Source organism: Mirounga leonina, unplaced genomic scaffold (genome assembly GCF_011800145.1).
Source record: "Mirounga leonina isolate KUSES-001 unplaced genomic scaffold, KU_Mleo_1.0 Mir_101664, whole genome shotgun sequence".
Classification (NCBI taxonomy): domain Eukaryota; kingdom Metazoa; phylum Chordata; class Mammalia; order Carnivora; family Phocidae; genus Mirounga; species Mirounga leonina.
This window is the reverse complement of record NW_023270175.1, coordinates 1,497,096-1,522,955: the sequence shown is the minus strand read 5'-3', so window position 1 is coordinate 1,522,955 and position 25,860 is coordinate 1,497,096. Positions and strand designations below refer to the sequence as shown.

Here is a 25,860-nt window from a genome sequence, read left to right as displayed (position 1 = left end):
AAAATCTTTAAAAAAATTTTTTTTAAAAATGTTCTGTATCTTGACAGAGGTTTTGGTTATGTCAATTATCAAAACTCATCCAATGGAACACATGATTCTTGTATTTCGCTATAAGTAAATCTTATCTTTAAAAAATCATAAAGAAATATTGAACTTTGATTCATGAAATGGATGCTAAAGGGCACAGGGGTGAACTGAAGTGCAACTTATTCTGAATGCATCAAAAAATAAAATGGATTGACGAGTCGGCAGATATGTAATAAAGCAAACACAGCAAAATGTTAAAAATGTTAGAACCTAAGTGTTAGGTATATGGATATTCACTGAATATTTCTGTATGTTTGAAAAGTATCATAATAAAATTTGAGGAGAAAAACTCCTGTGGGATATGGTAACAGAGAAGTTTATAGCCTTAACTGCATTTATTAGAAATCTATAAAAATGGAAAGTAAAAGAGTTTTCAATTTAAAAAGCAAGATCAAAAGGAAATAAAAATAATTAAGGTAAAATCAATCATTATTCCACAAGGAGATGTCACCTCACACCTGTTAGAATGGCTGTTATCACAAAGACAAGAAGTAAGTGTTGGTGAAAATGTGGAGAAAAGTGAACCCTTGTGCACAGTTTGTAGGAATGGAAATTGGTACATCTACTATGGAGAACAGTACTGAGGCTCCTTAAAAAATTAAAAATAGAACTACCATTTGATCCGCAATTCCACTTCTATGTACTCATCTAAAGAACACAAAACGCTAGCTTGAAAAGATATATGCACCCCAATGTTCACTGCAGCATTATCTGCAATAGCCAAGGTAAGAGAACAACCTAAGTGCCCACTAATGGATGAATGGATGAAGAAAATGTGAGATAGATAGATAAAAAGATAATGGAATATTATTCAACCATAAAAAAGAATGAAATCTTGCTGTTGGAGGAAGTGGCCAAGAGGATGTGACCTCCAGCTGACCCATGAGCTGGACCCGGGCAATTGGGAGCCTCCTCACTCCCTCCCCCATCCTTAGAATGTGCAGTACTCTTGCCTTCCCCACTCCCAGAAGCTGTTCCAAGGACATAGCCTTGAGAGAGTAAGGTGTTATTGAGACCATCTGGATGGTATGCAGGACTAAACCCCTTGAGGCCTCTATATAAACTTAAGATTCTGGTGGACAGGTGTGAAGATCTACTCCTCTTGTGGCTGCCCAAGACAAGCCTCACGGTAAGTTCCATTGCTTATTAAACCTGCCACCCATGAATCTGAAGTAGTCTGACTCTTCCTTCCATCTCTCCCTGCCTTCCATGTATGGGGCTGGTTTCATATTACAATCAGAAAGTTCCCAAGGTTGCAAACAAACACCTGCCATTTTCAGCAACATGGATGGACCTTGAGGGCATTATGCTAAGTGAGATAAGTCAGACAGAGAAAGACAAAAACTCTATGATCTCACTTACATGTGGAATCTTAAAAAAAAAAAAAAAAAAAAAAAAAAACTAGCCCAGAGATACAGAGAGAATGGTGGTTGCTAGGGGCAGTGAGTTAGGGGAAGGTGAAATGAGTAAAGGGAATCAAAAAGCACAATCTTCCAGTTATAAAATAAATAAGTCATGGGGATGCAATGTAGACCATGGTGACTAAAGTTAATAACATTGAATTGCATATTTGAAAGTTGTTAAGAGAGTAGATCTTAAAAGTTCTCATCATCGGGCACCTGGGTGGCTCAGGCAGTTAAGCGTCTGCCTTTAGCTCAGGTCATCATCCCAGAGCCTTGGGATTGAGCCCCACATCAGGCTCCCTGCCCAGCGGGGAGCCTGCTTCTCCCTCTCCTCCCTGATCGTGTTCTCTCTCACTGTCTCTGTGTCTGTCTCTCAAATAAATAAAATCTTAAAAAAAAATAAAAGTTCTCATCATAAGAAAAAAAATTCTGTACGGTGATAGATATTAACTAGACTTATTGTGGTGATCATTTCACAATATATACAAATATCAAGTCATTATGTTGTACACCTGAAGCTAATATAATGTTTGTTAATTACACCTCAATTAAAAAAATAATTACTGAAATCTAAAGCAAACAATAAGAAAACAATAGAGTAGATCAATAAAAGGAAATGCTAGTTCTTTGAAAAGACTAATAAAGGGGTGCCTGGGTGGCTCAGTCGGTTAAGTCCTGACTTCAGCTCAGGTCATGATCCCAGGGTCCTGGGATTGAGCCCCATATCAGGCTCCCTGCTCAGCAGGGAGTCTGCTTCTCCCTCTCCCTCTTCTCCTCCCCCTCCTCCTCCCCTCCCCCACCCCCCATACTCGCTCGCTCTCAAATAAATAAAAATCTTTTAAAAAAAATTAAAATTAAAAATGATAATAAATAAGACTAATAAAATGGACAAATTTTTAGCAAGTATAATTTCAAAAAGAAGGCACAAATTAATAAAATAAAAGGGAGCCAAACTACAAAAACAGAGATTAAAAAATGATCAAAAAAGTACTATGTATAACTTTTATACCAACAACTTAAAAAATCTAGGTGAAATGGATAATTCCCAAGAAAATAAATAACTAAAGTTGGCCTACGAAATAAAAAACTTAAATAAGCCAACTAATCATAGAAGAATATGAAATGATAATAATCTACTTCAAAAGTCACCCGCCCAAAAAAGCTTTGCGGGAGAGTTTGACCAACTGTCTAGGAACAGATTAATCAAACTTTATATAAAATTCTCCATAGCAAAGTGAAAGAAGGGAAATGATACCATACAGTTATAAGGCTAGTATATCATCTGATAAGTAAAAGGAAAGAAATTACAGACCCACCTCACTTATGAACTTAGATATAAAAATGCATAACCTTAATACCAAAATCAAACAAGCAGGAACTATAGGCCATCATTTTTTACAGGTGTGCTAATGGCATTTTTTGGTAAGACAATTCTTCCTTTAGCATCCCTGGTCCTGATCTACTAAATACCAGTAGGACTCCCCACACACACACCCAAGAAACTGACAACTAAAGCACTTCCAGACATTTCCAAATGCCCCACAGAGGGGTGGTTCAACCCCAGGTTGAAGATTAATGCTACAGGCAATCTCGCTTGTGAACACAGATACAAAACTGCTAAATAAAATATTAGTCACTCAAATTCCATAGTACATTTAAAAAGATACATCATTAATCATAGATTATTCCTAGAAACACAGGGAAGCTGTAACATTTACAGATCTGTCAAAGGGTAACAAGGCGCCAAATCCTTACTTGGAAAACTGGCAATTACAGGGAAAGAGTTAAGCATTTATCGTGTCTTTCCTATAGGAACTGTATTTTAGGCTTATCAAATAGTCATAGTAGATGAGGGATAGTTCTTAAAGAGTGGTATGCTAGCTAATAAATGCTGAAAGAATGATAGAATCATTACTTTGGAACCCTTAATGAAATAATTGATTCAGATAATAGTTATCAAAAGGATGGTAAAGCCATTAGGTAAAAAGATGATGGAGAACATTACACTGAAGGGATAAGACTATCACAATTTCTTTTTTTTTTCTTTTTTTTTTTTAAAGATTTTATTTATTTATTTGAGAGAGAGAATGAGATAGAGAGCATGAGAGGGGGGAGGGTCAGAGAGAGAGGCAGACTCCCTGCTGAGCAGGGAGCCCGACGTGGGACTAGATCCCGGGACTCCAGGATCATGACCTGAGCCGAAGGCAGTCGCTTAACCAACTGAGCCACCCAGGCACCCAAGACTATCACAATTTCAATTCTCTTTCAGTGTCACTAAAAGTTAAGACGAGCAATCTATGTAAAAGGAAGTACACAGTATCAGTCATGAGATAGTCTCACCAAGTAATAATAAAGAACCTAAATCTAATCAAGTGTTTAGCTCGAACTTCCAGTAAACAGGAAATATAGGCAATACAAAAATAAGTAAAACAGCACCTCGAGGAAGTAATCAGCCAAATCCATATTGTGGGTAAGTCTACAGGACAAACGGAAGTGTCTTCAACAAACCAATGGCATGAAAATAAAAAAGAGGAGGTATTGCTCTTAGTTTTTTAAAAACTTGAAAGAAACTTGAGAGATATAACCTAATACAAGTTAACCTTGGTTGGATCCTGATTGGAACAAACCCCAGTGGTAAAAACATATTTTAGGCAATCGGAAAAATCTTGTATGTGCTGGGTAGTGGTGTGGTAATGGCATTATGATTATACGAGAAGATGTCCTTTGTGCTATAATTTTTGTGATGCACACGGAAATATTTAGCAGTAAAGTCAGATGATATTCATGATTAGCCTAAAATATCCCAGCAGAAGAGAGGGGAGGGGGATAGCTGAACCAAGTACAGCAAATGTTGATGGCTACTGAAGTTGAATTATGGGTACATGGGGTTTATTTAACGCTCTACTGTTATTTATGTTTGGAAATTTTCATAACTGGAAGTTTTTAAAACACTCTCAATGCACTTAAATGCATTAACTATTTAAAGGAGAAAAACCTGTATGTCCAACTTATAGGTAAAAAAGCAAATGACAAAATTTCATACCCATTCTTGCTTTTAAAAAGAAAGCCCCCAAAAAGTTAAGCATTAAAGAAAACTTATTTAATAAAGAGCAACTACCAGAAACCCACCGTAAGCATCATACTTGATGAAATTTTAGAAGCATTCTTATTTTTTAATTTAAATTTTTTTAGTTATCATATACTGCAATAATGGTTTCTGGAGTAGAATTCAGTGATTCATCACTTACATACAACACCCAGTGTTCATCACAAGTGCCCTCTTTAATACCCATCCCCCATCTAGCCCATCCCCTCCCCCACCTCCCTCCATCAACCCTCAGTTTGTTCTCTGTCATTAAAAGTCACTTTCGGCTTGTTCGCCTCTCTCCTTTTTTAATTTTCCCCTTCTCATATGTTCATCTGTGTTCTTTCTTAAATTCCACATATGACTGAGATCATATGGTATTTGTCTTTCTCTAACTGACTTATTTCACTTAGAAGCATATCTGTTAAAGGGAGGGATAAGATAAGGATGTCTGATATCATTGCTACTATTCAATCTTATACAGGGTCCTAGCCAATGCATTCAGGCAAAAAAAAAAAAAATGCACATAGTATACAGGTTGAAGACAAAGAGACAAAACTATCAATATTTGCACATAATCTGTTTGCCTACCTAGAAAATCCAATAGAATCAATGAACGAACTATTAGAAATAAAGCAGAATTCAGCAAAGTTGTTGGACACACATGATTTCATAGAAAACCCAATAGTTTTCTTATATACCCATAATAATTATAAAACGAAAGAAAAAATCCTGTTAATAGTAGCAACAAAAACTATAAAGTATCTAGAAATGACCCAAACAAGGTATGTTCAAGACATATTATAAGACAGAAAATTATAAAACATTACTAAAGAACTTAAAAATTTGAATAGAGAGCCATGTTTATTCATAAAAAGGAAGACTCAATGTAAAGATGCAAATTCTCCCCAGTTAAATCTATAAACTCAGTACAATGGCAACAAAATCCCCAATAAGATTCTATATGGGTATGATGATCTCACTCTAATATCCTTATAAAAAAGTAAATATGCAAGAATAACAAAAAAATTTCGAAGAAAAAAGGAGGCTCTTTCCGTGCCAGATATTAAACATGTTATAAAACTATAGAAATTAAAAATGTAGTATGAATGCAGGTATAAATAAATGAATCAGTAGAACTGAATAGAGAATCCTGAAATAAACCTAAGTATGCATAAAAATCTAGTATTGACTAAAGATAGCATTTAGAAGTCAGTAGCGAAAGGAAAGAGAGAGGCACGTACAAGGATTTATATTGCAGTGCGTTTTATATTAACAAAAAAGTTGGAAATAACCATGTCAGTGGGGAAATCGCTACACAAATTATAGCCTATCTATTCTGTAGAATACTATGCAACAGTGAAAAAGGACAAGTTAGATGTATATGTACTAACATGAAAATTTCTCAGACATAATGAGTGAAAGCAAGTAGCAAAGCAATACATATAAGCACAATACAATTTATAGTTTTTAATAACACTAAATAATACTATATATTCTGTGTGTATGAGGAAGAGAGAGAGAGAGGGAGGGAGGGAGGGAGGGAGAGAGGATGTTTGCAAATGAACAGAAAAAGTCTAAGAGAAAATAAGCCAAACAGTGAGTAGGGAGGAGGAGGGGCAGGGAGGAAATCAGTGACAGAAGCTTTTAGCCTTCCCTTTAAAACTCTAATCCTTTGAAAGAAAAGTGTATATATTCATGTGTCATATGTGAATTAAGTCAATAAATAAGAAATTTAAAAGCAGCATAACAATATGAATGACTCCAGTTATGTAAAAAATTCTATATGCGTATAAGTACTTCTTTTTTTTTTTTAAAGATTTTATTTATTTATTTGAGACAGAATGAGAGAGAAAGAGAGCTCATGAGAGGGGGGAGGGTCAGAGGGAGAAGCAGGCTCCCCGCCGAGTAGGGAGCCCGATGTGGGACTCGATCCCGGGACTCCAGGATCATGACCTGAGCCGAAGGCAGTCGCTTAACCGACTGAGCCACCCAGGCGCCCCAGTACTTCTTTTTTAATATAAATGCATGGAAAGGATACCATAAGGATATTCACCAAACTGTTGATGGTTTTGTTTTGTTTTGTTTTTTGGTGGGATGACAAATAGGGAGGGAGCAGGAAAGGCAAGTTTCAAAATTCATTCTCTCTATACCTGTATATTGTTCTGATCTTTTACCATGAAAATATACTTATATATTACTGAGTAATTAAAAAATAAAGACATGGAAAAAGTCAAAGACACACTGTTAAGTGGAAAAAGCCAGTTGCTATATTTTATATATATAATTATATTGTATACAAATACAACAACGTATACATATATGTGTGTATATATACATACATATATTCTAATGTATACACACAAAAGTACAAACTAGATTTTCACAATTTACATACTTCTGTGTTTGATTATTTTTTATGAGCATATAGTTATGCATTACTTAAGAAATATTGTAATAATTTTCCAATAAGTACATGTATCAGATCATTATGTTCTACACCTTAAACAATGTTATATCTCAATCATATCTCAATAAAACTGGGGGGGGGAATTAACATACAAACAGAGAAATCTGATTATGTCATTCACCTAATTAAAACCCTTTAATAGGTGTAGTCCCATTGCTCCTAGAATAAAACCTAAAATAATTCAGCCTCAGCTCCCCGCCTTGCTTAATATGCCCTAGTCATAGGAGATGCCTGTCAGTTCTTCAAGTCCCTTATACATATTCTACCTTCAGGTCTCTGCACATGCTTATTTCCTCTACTTGGGACACTTCCTCCACGCACCCCTCATCCGCCTCTATCTACCCCAACTGATCCTTCAGTTCTCATCACTTCCTCAGGGAAGCCTTCCCTGACATTTTGGACAGGGTCAGGTCCTCCTGCTATAAGCCCTTATATAACCCCCCTTTTTTTCCCTTTATAGCTCCTTTCACAGTCTGCAGTCTTCTATTTTTGGGTGGGATTATTAATGCCAATTATCACTCCCCCTTGACTGGAAGCTCTGTGCGATTAGGACTTTTGTCTGTCCTGTTATATCTTGACATCTAGCAAGAGCTCAGTAAATATTTGCAAAATAAATGACTGCTCCCTGTTCATCAGGGTGGACCTTGGCTTTGGCACTTGCTCCATTTTCCTCTCCATTCCAATCCCTGCCATCATATAAGCAACCTCAATGACTACGGATGACTAACCCAACACTCGAGCTTCACTGTCCCTTGATCTCTACTTCTGCAATCCCTGATCACATGTCACTTCACATGCCATTTCTAGCCATTAGTTTTCCAGACCACCTGTTAAACATGGGACTGTTCCTCTTCGGAATTCCTGAACTCCACTCTCTCAATCTCTGGCTACAAGCTCCCACCCTTATTAGTTCTGGGTGCTCAGAATACCCACTCCTCATTCTCATCAAGATCTCCCATCCTTTGACTTCTCCCATTCTCCAGCTCATTCCCACCTCATCCCTTTACTCCGTAGCCAGTCTAGACTCCATGGTATACCACTGCAACCACTCTTTCATTAGCAGCCTCGCTGCTCTTACCATTTTTAATCTGCCACTTTACTGAGCAGTTACTATGGGCCACTCTGCATGCATTATCTCTGTAACTTCTCACAACTCCTAAATGAGGCAGGGACCACCACCATTGTCCATCCCCTTTACAGATAAGGGAAAGGATTCTGGTTTGGTGGTGGTGGTGGTGTTGTTTTTTAAGGGAAAGGATTCTTAAATCCTGAAGTGATTTGTCCAAGATCACACAACCAGAAGGTGGTGGAGCAGGGTGGAGCTGCAATGTGAACATGATCTGTCAGACATCAAGGTCAGTGCTCTGAACCAGCAGGTTACTTTGTCACTCAGAGGGAAAAGTAACTCTGACTGCAACAGGGAGACCATGGGAGGGAGGAGGGCCCACGTGAAGGCTTCAACACTAACGCAGCCATCCAGGTGAGAGCTGATAGTGGGCTAATCATTACCTACCTGAATGCTGCAAAGAATTCAAATTAAAGCCCCACTTACTTCAGGCGTGTGACTTTATGGAATGGGCTTGGTGGGCTTTGTATGAAGATGGCACAACCAAGTGTGCCTAGAATAGACCAAAAAGAAACCATCAGTTTAATACATTCTTCCAGAATAAAATGTTTAATTTAACTTCTCTGGAAATCTACATATTTCTACTCTTGCTGCCATTTATTAAGTGCTTCTGTGTGCTGGGAATTTATTGTAGTCTTGGTTACACTTCCAACAACCCTGTTTTATAAATGAGGAAAGTGACACCCGGGAAGATGAGGACAATTGCTTTGTGTTCCACGGTTAGTTAATGGCAAAGATGGGATCAGAACCCAAGCCAGTCTCCCCCGCCAAAGCGCCAACTGTAGAGTCCTCCTTCCAACACTCCACACAGGCTGTCGAGACCCTGGGGCGGCAATCAAACAAGGGCGCGCGCTCCCAGTCCCTGCGCTGCACCCTTAGCAAGGCGCTCACCAGCAGGGCTGAGGCTAACGAGATCGCCCCCCACCTCCCGCGCCCCGGCTTCAGGGGATGGCCACGAGATCCCCTCCTCCAGTCGTTCACGAGGCGGGAAGGGGGGTGATCCCGCCTTGTCACCCCTCTCCGAGGCCACCAGGACCCAGAGGCTCAGCAAACCCAGCCTCGAAGGGACGCGGAGCCGAGGCGGGCCCGCAGAGAGAGCAGGCAACAACAGCTCAGTCACCTGTCCCGTTCCTCCTCTCACACAATCCAAAGACACGATGGTAGATCCTAAAGTGACCAATAGGGGTTTCTCCCCACTTGAAGCCATGATCTGGGGACCACGGATGGCCGTCCACGGGCCCAGGAGCCCTCCCTGCTTGCATGCAACCTGTGTGCCTTTTTTTTTTAACCAGGAGATGATCAACAGTTTTCCCGGATTTTCAAAGGGGTCATGTCTACCCTCCCTCCCCACCTCTGAAAATAAAAGTTAAGAGTCAGGACTTTAGGCTCTGTCGGCCCGAGCTGCGCTGACATCTTCACCTCAGTCCCACCCCCGCCGTCAGTCAGCGGTCCTTCCCGCTCTCCCCTCCGCCTGACGCACGCCTACACGCACGTACCCCCACACGCACGCGCTGCCATTCTCCACGCACACCTCCACACACACCCCTGTAAGTCGCCACACGCGCGCGTGGCCCCCACGCCCCTCCGCCGCCGCTGCTGTCGGCACCTCTGCGCACCTCTCCACGCATGCGCATCTCCCGCTTCCAGCTCGGGCTCCGTGGCCCAGCTTGTCCCGCGGCGAGTGCCCGCCCCAGCGCCTGCTCAGCTCACCCCGCCTGAGCCCGCGGCGGCCCCGCCGGCCGGTCTTGACTGGGCCGCCCCTTCCCTCCTCACATCCCAGGAGACACCGGGCGGGGCGGGGCGGGGCACCTCCCACGCTCGGCCACTAGGGTCTTCAGGCGGCGGGGAAGCCAGCCGCCGGGGCTGCGGGAACTCCCTCCATTTCCTGTCCCTCCGAACGCGGTAGGGGGAGGAGGGGGCGTTTTTCATCCGCTGGGAAACGCGCTCACCTGGTTCTCAAAGCTAGTTGGCCCTTCCTCAATTTCCCGCCAGAGGGAAGGGCTCCAGAGAGAGAGCCAAGGTCTTTGGGGCGGGGAAGGGAAAATGAGTCAGAGAAGAGGCGGCTCAGAGGGAGGAGCCGGCCTGGAAAGGGGGAGTACTGGGGGGGGGGTACTGGGAGGAAAAGGGGAGGAAAAAAGAGAATGGGAAAGCCTTGGCGGGGGCGGTTTTGAGGGTGTCTGGCACAGTCCTGGGAATCCTTCCTGGTGAACCCCAAATCCTGGCGCCACTGGCCGGGATCATTTCTGAGGTGCTGGGCGTTAAACTCCTTTACCCCCGCGCCAGAGGCAGCTAAGGCCAGGAGCCTTGCTAGCTGCTCACCAGGCATCACGGAATCTACCGGTCTGGGCAAGGGCACAGGGATTAACTTTTCATGCTCTATGGAGCCAATAATAGTCTTTAGCTCCTAGGGTTGCTGGAAGGATTAAATTAGTTACTACATTTCAAATGCTTGGAATAGTGTCAGGGACGTGTAAGCAATCAGTGATAGCCCCTATTATTACAAAGGTTCATTCATCGGTGGTCTGTCTCCCCTCTAGATGATTATGAGTCTCATGAGGGCAGAGACTATGTGTTTCAGTCATCACTGGACTCCAGCCCCTGACACGAAGATTCTGTCAATAAACGATTCATTGAATGAATGAATAAGTGAGTAATTGCATGATAAGTGCCAAGACTCTCTCTCTTCCATGTAAGGAGTATATTTGTGGAAGTTTGAGGAAGAAAGGCTGTGATTGGGGAAGGTGGCGCATAGGACCCTTGTTCGTTTCTGTATCAAGTGTCCTGTTCTGCCTTTGGAAAGTGGAATGTCTTTGGCAATTTCCTACATGGATACGTGGAAAACTGTCAGACAGCTAACCTGAAATTTGAAACTGAGACCTGACTAACTAGAGCAGGATCTGTATTTTGTACAGTTAGTGAATAAAACGGGAAGAAGGCTGAAGTGGAAAGCTCAAAAATAATGGTGTCAAATATAAGTGGGCGAGACTGGCATGGGAGCTCTGAGTGAAAAGTGTGTAAAAAGGAGTACAGTCACCTTGAAAAGGAGTCTGACGGAGGTCCCAAAGTAACAGCAATGTTATCTACCTTTCTGTTCTAGTCATAGGTTCCTGATGATCTGCCCTGATGTCCCAACATTCTTGGGGTAGGTATGCAGATTAGGCTCCTACTACTATATTCAGAAAATTTGCATTTATGGAAATGCCTACTGTTAGAGCTAAGAGGGACCTTAGAAATTACTCATACATTTCAACTTCTAGTTGAAAAACTAAGCCAGAGATAGCAAAGGACTTGGGCTTTGGGATTCTCTGGCCTTGGTACTGAATTTTGCCAGGTCTGAATTTGTTGTGTGTCCTGTTGTTCCTTTAATCCCTGCCTCCACACCATCCCAACCCCAAAGACACTGAGCAGAGTGCAAGGACATGAATGGAAGGTCAGCAGAAGGGAGGGAGGGCGGGGAGTTCCTCAACAGACCCTGACTTTGCTTCCTTTGGCTTCCCCCGCACACCAGGGAAGGTACCTGGGTGTTCAGCTAGCTGCTGTACGAGAACAGCTCCTCCATGGCACCCAGGCAGCCTCACACTATCTACAGAGGTCCTGCAGGCAAAGGCTTGAACCATAACTAATCTGAGTCTTGGCAGAACGCCTGTGATCCTCCCAGGGCACCAGAGGATGGGAGGCCTACAAGGAGCTGCTTCAAGGCCACTGCTGCTTTTCTCCCGCTGCCTCCTTATCCCCCCATCCCCTGGAAGGCTGTCAAGAGTTTTTCATCCCCTCCCACCTCCTGGGATCTGATGAGATAAGAGACTTCCTGACTCATCCCTCTCAGAATAGAGCTACATACTATAATCGGCTTCTTGGCAAAGGGATGTCCCACAACTACCATTGCAGTCCTCTGATCCCTTTTTTCGGTGTCCTCCTTTTTGGTGTTTGGGACAGGGACCACTAGGAGCAGAAACCTTAGACTACTTTTTCTTTCATTGTGTAAATAATAAACTGTTTGAATCAAACAAATGATCCATTGTACCCTTACCTGCTAAATCACTCAGGCCTTGGACTTGTGTGCTTGCCAGCTGCTTGATGTGAATTACACATTTCTGGTGTATCACCACACCCTCCCTTATCACCAAGGGAGTTAAGCTGGGCAAAAAGATGTGTAGATCATAATGGCTTTTTCCTGCCACTGGACATGAAAGAGAAAACCAGCCCAAATTCCATTTTCTGGGACTTCAATCTGGCTGGAGGAGTAGCAGATCCTCTGCATTCTGTGGACAAGGCTACCCTGACATAGGACATACACAGTAAATGCTAGTAGAGTTAAAGTAGAAGTAGAGTTAAAGACAACCCAAATATGTCCCCTACAAGCCTGCCAGAGCATTGCTGGCTGACCCTTTCAAACCTGCAAGTCTACAGCTTGCCCTCCCCACCTTGTCCAAACCCCCAGATTGGACAACAAAAGCATTGTCTCTAGAAGGCTCCTGTTAACATTTTCTTATTTTCTGAGAAGGAAGGAAGAGGTAGAGTGAGAAGCTGGAGGAGGTGTGAATTTCCCCCATCCTCCTCCATTAGCACATTATCGATGGCTAATTTATTAGTTCTTGTAATTATTCCCTTTGAAGAAGACTGGCCTTAAACAATGGTTGCCTGTTACAAAGAGGCAATTGTGGGGATGCTGGACCAGAGATATGTGCCCAAGAGGGATTATACAAGTGGTGCTGTGAAGTTCACCTAAGACAAACTTCATAGTGTACAAGGTGGCCTGCTTGTCATTCTGCTTATCAGGTTCTATTTCTATTCAATCAGCATTTACTATGCATGTCCTACGTACAAGTCTGGTAAGAGTTTCTACTCTCACCCCTGTGTCTTCTGGAAAGGCTTCCTTTTTCAGCTACCTTGAGTAATTTGAGTTTGTAGGTTAAAAACTATCTGGGATGAATTATTGAATTGGATGCCCCACTAGATTATAAATGTTAGGAATACTTTTTTCATGTTAGTATGTCCCCCAGAGAAATGAGAGGAATACTGGGAACACAATGAATGCCTCTTGAATGACCCGTCCAGGCCAGTCACAATTGTAATTTGCATATCGTGCCAAACAGTTATAGGAAGACCACCTTGATCCTCCACCCCTGGAAATTCACAGTGGAGGAGAGTCATTCTCATTAGCTATCATGCTGTCTACATTTCCACTGTCCATGTAACAACCGACTTGATGGCCTCTGTTACTCCTAATCTTTATAAACAGATCACCTCACCCCCACCTGCAGGCTCAGTTTCACTGGGACTCCAGGAGGAACCCTATTCCTAGGTAGGGGAACATAAAGAACCCCATATCTTCTCTGGCCTGGCCTATCAAATAGAACCAGACTTTCCAAACTTCACATCCCAATCTTAGCTGTGGGTAATAGCCCCATATTTGGCCTTTGCCTAGGTTGCTCTCCAGTTAGACCACTAGGGCCCTGATATTCCAAAATCTTGTCTCTTTTATATTTTAATCTTCTTGTATTGGGGCCATCATTTCTATAGGCCCTTGTTCTGACAACCTATTTCAAGTCACTTCTGGCCCTACTCGGACCTTAACCAATAGGTTCCAGTTGTGGGATTTTCTTTGTTATTCCTTAATTCCCAGTTTCTGCTTCAATCCCTAAAAAGTAATGTGCGTGTCTCTTTGGGCCTTTTACCTTCATTTCTTTAGTCTTCCTGACTGTTGTCTGCTCCTGGAAACCAGTCTTCATGATGGGATCCCGATTTCTGGACCCCCTGGATCTTCTCTGCCCAGATCTCTACCTTTTATATGATATCTGATTTCCCCCAAGTCATTTAGACAATTCCAGTAACCCACGGCCGTCTTTCTTTTCATCTTCCCCCAATTTAAACTCCAGTGAAAGACAGTCGAGAACTCATGAATACATATATATTTATTTAATTCATAATATAGCATTTTGGATGGCTGGGATATTTTAGAAGGATGAGGCTGTGTAATCCACAGATGCTCAGATTTCTGTCACTAGGAGAGACACTATTGGTCCAGAGCTCCCAGTACAAACAAGCCTGGGATAAAATATTCAATAAAAAATAGTCCGACAATAGTCTAATAAATATTCTAGCCAACAACAACAACACAGTATATGTCTGAAGCTGGCAGACCAGACCGTAAAAGGCAGTTTTACCTGCCCTGATGGCAGCCCACCTGGCCAACTTGTAATACACAGCCAAATACAGCCAACGGCTCCAAGGCTGCAATTGGCTTCAGGAATTGAAATAAGCATGGGAGTGGTTCTTATCTGTCAGCCTCACATTTCCATTCTGTAGAGGAAAGGGTATCAAATATTTGAGCTTATCAAAAAGTCCATCCATGGATTGCTCCATCCAGGTAGTCATATATAAATATGTAAACCATGGAAGCTTAGAAAATTCACCTAGTGTATTTAAGTTGAAAAGAACATAAAAGTGATTTTGCTGAAATCTGAATTTCACTGCATCCAAAGTTACACAATGGAATTACATGATAAAAACACATACAGATGCAGCAATTCTTACAAGTAGTCACAACTCCAATGTGGCATTAAAATTTCTTTCATATTCTCAAAACAGGTTTAACTTTATTTTGATTAATTTTGTGCTTTCTTCAATAAGACAATATAAAAAAGTGGAAACGAGCATAAATTGCAGACAGAAAGAATAATTTGCTAGCAGAAAGGATCGTAGGGGAATAGATTGAGTAGGGCAACAACAATGAAAACTGAGGGTGTCACCTTCCTTGAAGATGTTAAATACAGGTCCTATTCCCTTTGTCCAACTGGGTTTATTTAGCTAGAGGCAGTCAATAAGGTCCCTGGCATTGCCACAATCTATGAAAGCCTTGAAGTCTCCAGGACTCACCACACTCCCCACAGGTGTACTTTACCACCATGTTGTTTCTTGGAAAGCACTTTTCATTATTTGGCTCAGAAACGTCATTGCTTACCTCAAACCCAGTTTAATTTCCTGCATTATTCAGTAGGTTAAGCTCTGAGTGATTTTTGGCTGTAGCCCAAACTTAAATCCACCTTCAAAGAACGAAGTTTGAAAAGATTGGAAAGTTCTTGAAAAGAATGGTGCCACATGCTCTAGACAATTCCCCAAGTTAACTTCCAAAGAGCTTCTGAGGCAGACAATAGTCATTGATATGTATGAGTCCTGGGACATTTGCAAAAATAATATTAACATAGCCCAAATGGAGAAGTAACCAAACTTTTCTGCCCAGGAAATAACAAACACCGGTATGGATATCAGAGTACAACAGGGAAACTTTGCTTATTCATTCGTCATTCATACATTCATTCAATAAACTTTAGTCAGGCAACCACTCTGTTCCACACACCATGCTGAGTATTAAAAAATACAACAACAAAAGACACAGTCCCTGCCCTCAAGGTATTCACAGTCTAGTAGGGAAGATGATTATTATACATTAAACTTTTGTGTGCATCAGAATTACCTGGGAACCTGTTCAAAATGTGAAATTCCACTTATGTGCCCAGATAGTCCAATTAAGTAGATCAGGAGTGGGGTCTAGGATCAATTGTTTTAACAAACACCAAAGGTGACTCTAACAGGCGGTCTAAGGACCACACTTTGAAAAACACTGCTGTGCAAGGTGATTATTGCTGAGAAGGGGGTGGGGAACGCTCAGGGTGCCATGAGAGCTCAGATGAGAACATACCCCAGTCTAGGGGCGGGGGGAGGGGGATCAAGAGTTAATCTGGTTGAGAGGGGTGGGGGGAGGGGGGTCAAGAGTTAATCTGGTTGAGAGGGGCAGGGTGGGGAAAGGTAGTCTAGGTAAGGTAGTCAAATGTAAGGAGGGGAAATTGAAGCTTTGTCCCAGGCCACTAAAACCTAAAGGGCACAAAAAAATGAATAGCTGGGGAGCCCCAAGGATAAGGTAAAGGGAGTTGGACTGGGGTGGAGGGGGTGTGTTCTGCATTTATAGCATTTTCACACGATTCCCTCAATGTCAGAACAATTCCTGTTCACTCTGGGCATCAGAACTCTTAGTAATGTTTCTATTCCAGGCCCAGAGAACAACTTGTGTGAAGAGTTGACCTTGTCTAGAGTAACAAGTGGAAGGAGGAAAGTGGCAAAGGATGAAGCTGAGAAAGCAAATGGGGACCTGAAAAGCCAAACCCTAAGTAAATGGGACCTTCTACTGAATGCTATGGGAGCCAGGGAGAGGTTTTCTGAAGGGGGGGGTGGGGTGGGGAAATCATGTCTTTTGTTTAAAAACTGGGGGCTAAGCCCTCGAGGAGAGACCAGAGTAACTGAGAAATGAAAGGCATCATTTTAAAGCACTGCTACACTGTACTGGGACCGGGGCCGGGAGGAGGAGGTTAATATTTCTTGTGCACTTCACTACATGCCAGGTGCTGTGCTAGGCAGTTTACATGTGCTATCTTTTGAAATCTTTGCAACAGCCTTGTGAGGTAGGTATTATTTTACAGAAGAGGAAACAGAGGCTCGGAGAAGTGACGTGCATACCCCAGGTCACACCACTAGGAAATGGCAGAAGAACTAGGATTATTTTAGTCCAAAGGCTTTCCACGGCAGCAAGCTAGCTCCTGGCACTGCTGGATCTGACTGAGGTTGCTCCTTTCCTAATTAGCAGAAATGACATACAGTTTTTTCAAGCAAAAGGCCGATGTTGCTGCTAGATAACGTAAGTTTGAGCCTGCCCTCTGTATGCGCATCAGTCCTGCTTTCCCTGTTAGGTGAACAAACAATACAAAGCTGTTATTTAGGGGATTTATATAGATACTTTGTCTCTCCTACAGAGTAGTAAGGCATCTGACAGCAAGGGACGTGTTTTTATCAATACATCAGCAGCAGAGTGGTACCCAGCATCTAGTAGTTTGTTGAATGAATGAATGAATGAATGTCCACCGAGGTGGTCGGAAGGAAGAGGGGAGACGTTTTGGCATTGTTTCAAGGCTCATCTGGTGGCTTGGGACAGCTACCGCTTTGTACAAAAGTAGTATTTTTGCAACTCCCGAGAAGTAGACTCCTTGAGGTGGACTTATCTCCTGGGAAGGAGAAAGCTCTGGTTCTGACATCCCCAGTCCCTGCAGTGGAACTGACAAAAGCACAGACCGTAAAACTTGATGCCCTTCAACAATAGCGAGGAAGACCGGGATGGATGAAAGTTATATTTGCATTTGCCACTGAAGGGTCCGCTAAGCAGATGACTAGTGTAAACAAGATCGCAAGAGGAACAATTCTTTAACCTGTTTAGTAAAATAGACTGTTCTCCGGCATTCTGAAGCACTTCAGAAGTGTTTTATCCGAAAATACAAGTACATTTATATGCAAATGGTTGTTTCATCTAGAACACTCCATTCTTCCTGATTACGTAAATAAAGTTCCTAAAGAACATCCATTATGCAACTCTTTTTTTTTTTTAGCCTAATTCTAGTAACTGTATGTATTTGAGAGTAATAAGACGGTATTTCTTTGAGACATTCTGTGACGGAATTTTTAACAATTCAAAGGAACCTCCTCCATTAAGTAGCCTCAGTGAAACTGTGCTTCTACTTGGATCAATTTTCTATCCAGCAATAGCATCTCTTGTGCAATCCTGTCCCCCAATCTCTCCTAATCCACCTTAGAGCTCTTCCAACCATCTACGTCATTATTGCACATGTGTGTGTGACAGGAGGGAGAATGGGACGGATGGATGGAGGGAGGGAGGAAATGTTGGCCTGATTTTGATGATGTTCCCTTTAGGGGACAAAAATGAATGATATAACTTATTTTTCCTTCCAGTATATTTCTCACTCAAATGAGCAAATCAAAAAATTTATTATGTATATATAATTATAAAATGAATACATAACATATATTATGTATTCATTTTATATATATATTATATATACACATACATGTTCTTCGTATAATAAATCCTTGATTGTAGGCTTTTTATCAAAAACTACATATAATATGTGATCCTTTGACACTTCAAAATTCTACTTGGCCAAACTGGCCAGTGCCAGAAAGGCTGACACCCTCCACACACACCTTTCCGGCTGGCTAGCCCCTTGTTCAGAGCATCTTTCTACATTATTTACTTAGAGTTATCCTAATTCCTTCCAATATCATTTATACTCCTAAATCACTGGGAATTTTTAATTCTCCAATGATAAGAGAGGTACTCTCTAAATTTCTCCTCCAATGGCTTGAACCCAGACTCCTCAGATAATTCGTTCTGAGAGACTCAATACATTAATTCGAATATAAGCGTTAATGCACGAAAATTAAATCTATAATATCTAGTTATTTTGGATGCTTCAGATGAACTTTATTTTGTGTCTTGTATATTGGACACTAACTGAGGTTTAGGAGGGGAAGAACTGCTGGACTGGAGAGCCAGTGAGTTATACACTCTCTGGAAGCTTAATGGCAAGCTTTCATCCCAGAAACATAAGGGGATTCTTGAGGCCTGCAGTTGCATTCCTGCCGCTCAGGATAATCAATAAAATCTGGGGCAGGCAAGCCAGACAGGATCATTAGGGATTTGTTCCAGATTGTGAATGTTGGGCAAACTGGAAGAATGAAGGTCACGTCAAAAGTATGAAGATGGAGAGAGTTAGCTGGGTCATAGAAAGACAGCATGTTGTTGTCATAATCCAGAAGAACACCGAGACGTTTCAACTGTGGGGGCACATCCACCAGCATTTCCTTGTTGTTATGTCTCACTACAAAGTTACTGTTGCATCGAGAGAAGACCCACGAGGAGGCATTCTTGCCAATCCATTCATTCTTGGGAGCTGATTTGTAGGCAATACCAATTGCATACCTGTGAGACCGTTGAAAGGAGAGAGAAACAAACACTTATTAATGATCTGAGTGGTACTAGGCACCATATGGGATATATAAGAAATCTGACGCATGCTTCTTCCTTTCCTAAATAGTTTACATTTAGACCCACAATGTTGATAGCACGAGGGCTTTACGAAGTCAGCAGTTAGAGCGCTGGAGGAATTTCCAACTCCTGGCCCAGTGTATTTCCCAGGACTTCGTATTTTTTTGGTTTTGTGACAGCTGGCCAATTTTACTAGGCGTGGTTTTCATTACCTGCCTCTTAACCTTGACCTGCGGGTACTATGTTCGTGCTATGGACCTGGATCTCCCAGGAACCTAATGGCAGGAAAAAGGGAGGAGAAAAAATAAGAGTGGGATCTACTCACCAGGTGGAGGAACCCATGACCACCTCCCAGTAGTGGCAGCCACTGTCAATGAATATATTTCCCGCTGCTCCGTAGCAGCCCGTACTACTAAACCTCTCTGGGGTATGGCTCTTCTTCAGAGAGCTCTCATCCTTCTCCATCTGCAGCCCATCATTGGAGATCTTCAACTTCTTGTGAGTCATTTTGGGATCCAGTTTAAAGGGTTGGCCTGAAAGAAAGTGGAAAAAAAAAAAAAAAGACAATGCATGGGAAAGTATTTAAGAATGCCATCTCTGTCCTCCGGGACTATTGCTACCAGGGGATTCTTGATAGGACGATCATTCTTGGGCCCGTGCAAGTTGGCTGCTATTTGGATTATATTAAGGAAGTAGGGCCTGAAGCCACCATTTTCAATAAAACAAGAATCAGCTGCCTCCCTCAACGGGTTATCAAATTAAGAGGGGGCTCTCGGGCTTTCATGTTCTCAGATATGTCTTATACTCTGCTTTATTTCAGTGGGTGGCTTGGGATCTGAGTAGGTCTTGGGGGAAGGAGTATTTGAGGTGAGACAAAGTGAGGGGAACGGTTGGTGGCAGAACAAAAAAAAAATGGAAGGACTCAGTGAAGACCATCTTTCTACTCTCTTACAATGGGGATGTAAATAACATATCATTAGGTAACTTCATTAGAGTGACTGATGCATCAGGAATGATCAGAGAAAACATTTGTTGTGTAGGATCATTCGTGACAGAGGATTCCTTATAACCATATGATGAAACAAATGACTAGAATCCAATTGCTGGGTATGGCAAGAGCTGTATTATACAAAATGGGTCCATGGCAGACACTGTTGGCGAACACACTCCCCCTTCTCCTCTTTCACCACAGAGGCCAGAAAAGCGAGATATTCTAGCCTCTCTTGCTGCTAGGGGTGGCTAGTAAGATGGAAGTAGATGGAAACAGAAGTCAGACAGGGTTGGGGACACTCTGGAAAAGTGCCAGGCTTTCCCAATAGAAGAGATAGCCATCCTGTGCACCAACCCTCTCCCCTTCTTCCTATCTTAAAAGGAAATATGGCATCTGGTGGTCACAAGGGCCGTATTGTGGTCATGTAACAGTAAGTCAATACCCAAAGGGAGAAGGAGCTTGGGTCTGTGACAACATCACAGAACCAGCTGCTGCACTGGCCCGAACTGCCTACCTTCAAGCTTCTCACTATGTGAGAAAGAGAAAAAAAAAATACTATTTGTTTTTGCTACTCACAAATACTATTTGTTAAGCCGAGTTAGTTGGATTTCCCGTCACCTTAGGTCAGAAGCATTCCCAACAGGGATGGCTTCTCAGCAGAAGGATTCTACCAGATTATTCCAAACAGTACTGTCTTACACAACTGTTCCCCTAGCATGGGATGGGGTGCAGAGAAAACCCGTTTACTAACACCCTCCCCAAACACCAGCTACTACTACATATACTTTGTGTACATCTTTGTGTTCATGTATTTCCCAAGGGCACCAACAAACCCTGCGCCCAAAGCATAGACTATTAAAGCTCCTCTACTCAGCGCCTCCGCTCTCTTGCACTGCTGTGGGTCCCTGCGGAGGGGAAAACGGAGCTCTCCTTTTGGAATCACCCCAACGTACTATTTGTTTTTAGTCGGGTGGGTTCACTGTTCCGGCTGCCTGCTTGGTTTATGGCTTTAACAATGAAGATGTAGCGGGTCCCGCTCTGAAGTCCATGCACTGTGTAGTGGTTCTGTTTAATGTTGGGCACAATCATCCAGCTATCCACTGAATTGTACAGGCCTGTGGAGGGAGGGAGGGAGACAAGGACATTAACCAGGAGGTAATAGAGATAGGATGAGAAGCACATTGAAAATTCATCAAAAGCCCCCCTGACCTCCGCTACCACCACCACCAAAAAAAAAAAAAAGTGAATTTCATTTTGTTTTCTTTTGAGTCCCAGGCGACATAGTGAACTAAATATCTCCTGTCTGTTTCCTCCCACGGAGCTAGGCTTACACCAGGCTCCTTGCCTCTGGCAGTTGAATGCCACCACTAGTGAAAATTAGGTGGCTTCAGTTTTCTGCCCGATAATATGGGAAAAGCCACTCTACAAAAGTCACAGAATCATCACTTTCATGGAGTCTCTGGATCTTTACACCCAAGGTCCAATCCTCTGACAGCTGAGCCTGGCCTGGTATGGATGGAGAGGCGCTGGGCAGAGAGCACAGGAACATGGAATCTCAGAGCCAACAGGACACCTACACGCCCTATTTCCCTCATTTTACAAATGGGAAACTAAGATTGAGAGAAGAAAAGTGACTTGCCCAAGGCCACAGACAGATGGTGATGGTGCTGAGTATAACCCTGGTCTCTCACCCTAGTCCACTGCGCTCTCCACTCCGTGACAATTCAGGAGGTGTACACCATGTTGCTTTGTCCCTGCAAGGTAGCGAAGCTTTCAGGGCTTATGGCTCATCTCTCCCACCCCCTCCTGGGCTCCGAGGTATCATAGAGAAGCCAAGGAGATGGCATGAGAACCAAAGCAAACATTACCGTCTCCTCACTTGACACCACCCATTTTTGCCCCTTCCTGGTTCTAATACCCATTTGAGGTGGGGTGGTCCAGGAACACATTGTTGCCTGGAACCTTCTTTCCTCCCAAACTCAGAGATCTAGGTTTCTGCTTTCAAAACTCTTTGGACCATAAACACTGACTTAAACAGAGAAAAATGTGCATAATTAAAAACATGTATTTGGCTAACTGTGAGTAAAAGAGGAGTTGACGTTCTGGTTTATGAATTATCGAGGTTTCTCTGTTCTGTTATCTGCTTTTCAATCAGTTTACTGCTTTTTAACCACCATTCTAGCAAAGCATGCAAAGGAATGGGCAAGGAAAATGAGCAGTGAATTTAGTCACTTCTATGCAGCACTTGTAAAGGAATTAGTGGGGCTGAAAATTAAAAATAATCATGAGTGTTTTAGAAAAAAATAATAATCATGAGTGTTTTGAAAGAGATCTGATCATGAGGTCTTTATAATGAATTTGGTGGGAAGTTGAAAAAGTCTCAAATAAAACTAGAAAAAGAAGCATAATGGAGGGCAAACAGAGATGTTCTAGAAAGAATAACTGGTGAAGATGCTCAGTCATGCTCATGAAAAGAGAAGAAGGATAAGGGCCAGGAATAATGTTGGAGGGCTTGGTTATCCATGTACCAATTCACAGTATGAATCATAAACTGCACACTGAATTTTAATACAAAGAGAGAAATAAATGGTCTTCCACATATGCTTCTAACAATACAAAACAAAAGACCGAACTTCACAATGAAGTACTATGTAGCTATGAAAAAGAATGAGGAAGATCGCAATTAACTGATATGGAATGATTTCCAGGGTATACTGTTAGTTGAAAAAAAGCAAATTGCAGAAGAGCATGGATAGTATGCTATTCTTTTTTTTTTTTTTTTTTTTTTTTTGCAAGAAAGAAAGGCAAATAAGAGAACGTACATATATTTGAAGTCGGTGGGCAAAGGGATGGGGTAAGGGCATGGGATTAAAAAGATAGGGGAGAGAAGGGCACTTGTTTGAATACACCTTTTCTGTCTCGTTTTCCCTTTGGGAAACACCCTGTTGCCTTACGAATTCAGAAAAGAGCAATTAAATCAATACGAATGGGAAGAGTGGGGACGAAAACTGAAGGCAAGTGAAACAAATGAACCCAACTGCACTTCAGATGAAAAACAACCACACCAAGGGGAAGGGGGAAGGAGGAAGACTGAAAACAAATCCTGAACTATTGTTTGTTTCTGTCATGGTATGGGCAAAGCACTTCTGAAACTGTTAGATACATTACGGGATTAAGCAAATGAGCACGTGTGTTGATGTCGTTGGGAGCCAGGGTTCTCACTGTGAAGTCGGAACATACCAATATGGAACGGGGGAAGGCAAGAAAGAACCCGTGAGGATGGACTGGAATTGGAGGTACTGGTATGAACTCTTGATTTCTATAGATGTGTGTGTGTGTGTATCCATATGTGCACATATGTTAGGTGTGTGCGTTTGTATATTATGCGTGTGCATATGTATACATACATGGGTACATGTGTGTGTTTCTAGTACCCAGATCTTGTTCTCTAATAACATCCTCCCATTAAAAGGAACCAGGGTTCCTTGGAAAAATGGCTGATTTCAAGGCTAGGGCAGGAAAAGGTCAATATGAGCCTAGAATCTTTTGTTCTGCTAGAAGTAAAGTGCTCAAGAAAATGATGGGAGAATTTAAGGACCCAGGAGTCAGCTTAAACGGTCCTTACTGGCTCAATCTGGACAATCTGAGCATCAAAATAAGCAAGGGCAGTAAAGAATTATAAACCACTAAAGAAAGAGAATTCATGAGTCCATACTGAGTAGATAAATAGAGGGTGGGGCTTTTGCTTACAGTAGAATGCAGAGTGCCAACTAATAAATGGGGGAGGGAACGCTCATTTGGAAAATCATCATTTTGCAATCATCAGAGTAAAGACTGGACCAGGCAAGGATTTTTGACTGATGCTAAAACAGGAGTGGGGGCAGGATGGGTTTGATGAGGAAGCAGGACATTTTCATTGTCTCAAAGTATCACCACATGGATTGCTTATTAGTTGCAAAAAGAAAAATAGTAACTACGTGGTGAAGAAACCCAGCAACGCCTTCGACCAGCTGAACAAAATTAGTATCCCCAATGAAGGGCAAGTGGATATCACATGCCTCTACATGTGATGTCCTAAGGAGGATGCAACATCTCCAGTGCAGTATTCCAGCCATGAATGCATAATCTGAATATAAATCGTGAGGAAACATCAGAGGAACCCAAAATAAGGGACACTATAATAAAGAAATAAAAGGGGATTTTAGATGTCAATGTCGTTAAAGACAAAGAAAGGCTGAGGAAGTGTTCCAGATTAAAGGGGGCTAGGGATAATTACAATTAAGTGCAATACCCGATCCTCGACTCTAAAGGACAATTTCGGGTCCTTTATATGTTATAAAGGGTACTATTGGGTCAACTGTCAAAATTGGAATATGAATGGCGGGATCAGAAAAGTATTATATCAAATCTCTTCAAGTTGATAACCACACTGTAGTTATATAAGAGTTTCCTTATTCTTAGAAAACCTACACTGAAGAATTTAGTGGTCAAAGGTCATGATGTATGCAATTTACTCTCAAATGGTTCAGAAATAGAGAGAGATGGGGACTTCTAGCAAATTATAAAGGAAATGGGACAAAATATTAACAACAGATGAATCTGGGTAAAGAGTATATGGGCATTCTTTGTGCTACTCTTACAACTTTTCTGTAATTTTGAAACCATTTCTAAATTTTGAAAAGGTAAAAAGAGGATTTTCTGGGTATCAATGGGACTTGGCGAGATGGGGTTGAGGAGTGAATTCTGGTAATGGAAGTATATACCTTGTTCAAACGGGAAAGACCACAATATGGAAATCCATGAACCCGAGTCTAAATGTGTGGTGGAGAACATTTGCATGGAAATGAAAAGGAGAGGAAACAGAAGTTTTATCTTGGTGGCAGTATGTTACAGGCTGCCTGGCCAGACAGAGGGTATAGCCAGTGCTTTCAAAATGCAAAACACAAAACTGAAATAGAGGAAAGATAGACAGTAATGGGGAAGACAATCAGCCAAACATCTGTTTGAATTCAGCTAACAGCATCATAGGAAACATTACTGGCTTGTGACCATTCCAAATCTTAGAGGAAGAGGGGAGATAATTACAGATGAAGGGAGAAAGCTAAAAGAAAGAAAAGAAAGAAAGAAAGAAAGAAAGAAAGAGAGAGAGAGAGAGAGAGAGAGAGAGAGAGAGAGAGAAAGAAAGAAAGAAAGAAAGAAAGAAAGAAAGAAAGAAAGAAAGAAAGAGAAGGAAGGAAGGAAGGAAGGAAGGAAGGAAGGAAGGAAGGAAAAGCAAAAAGAAAAATAAGGGGAACAGCTTCTCCAGACAAAATTTTAGTCGACAAGGAAGAAATTTCTGGTTAAAGAAAATGTGGAGTTTGATTATTTTAAGATTCCTCATATAAATGGTATCACGTAGTATTTGTCTTTCTGTGTCTGGCTTATTTCACTTAGCATAATGCCCTCCAGGTTCATCCATGTTGTCACAAATGGCAGAATTTCCTTCTTTTTTAAGATTGAACTATATTTTATTATATGGACATACCACATTTTCTTTATCTGTTGATCTGTTGATGGACAACTTTTTGAATGCTGATTATATATCAACAAAGTGGTTTAAGAAGAGAAAATGTGGAAAAAACCTCAAGGGAAAGTAACTCTCAGAGCCAAGGTTCAATCAACAGTGGCAGAACAGTGGTAGGCCAGACCGACAGATAAGGGTAGGACCTTGAATCTTCATGAATATTCCCAGTAAAATAGTCTCATCTTTTTTTAAAAGATTTTATTTATTTATTTATTTATTTATTTATTTATTTATTTATTTATTT

General features: G+C 41.8%; 1 protein-coding gene and 1 long non-coding RNA gene across 5 annotated transcripts in view; one reads left to right on the top strand and one right to left on the bottom strand.

Moving 5' to 3' along the window:
* The first annotated feature begins 9,990 nt into the window (after positions 1–9,990).
* Positions 9,991–16,288, top strand: LOC118011973. Its single transcript, XR_004679579.1, has 4 exons — positions 9,991–10,073; positions 10,709–10,817; positions 11,269–11,313; positions 16,223–16,288. It is a non-coding gene; the product is annotated as an uncharacterized LOC118011973 (long non-coding RNA).
* Positions 14,069–25,860, bottom strand: part of MID2 (midline 2) — a 98,409-nt gene continuing 86,617 nt past the window's right edge. For all 4 annotated transcript variants that reach the window (XM_035006872.1, XM_035006862.1, XM_035006844.1 and 1 more), the window contains exons 8-10: positions 21,007–21,168; positions 19,388–19,595; positions 14,069–18,996 (exon numbers count right to left, since the gene is read on the bottom strand). In XM_035006872.1, the coding sequence (XP_034862763.1) occupies positions 18,594–18,996; positions 19,388–19,595; positions 21,007–21,168 (773 nt within the window). In that variant the 3' untranslated portion in view covers positions 14,069–18,593. The remainder of the gene's footprint in view (positions 18,997–19,387; positions 19,596–21,006; positions 21,169–25,860) is intronic.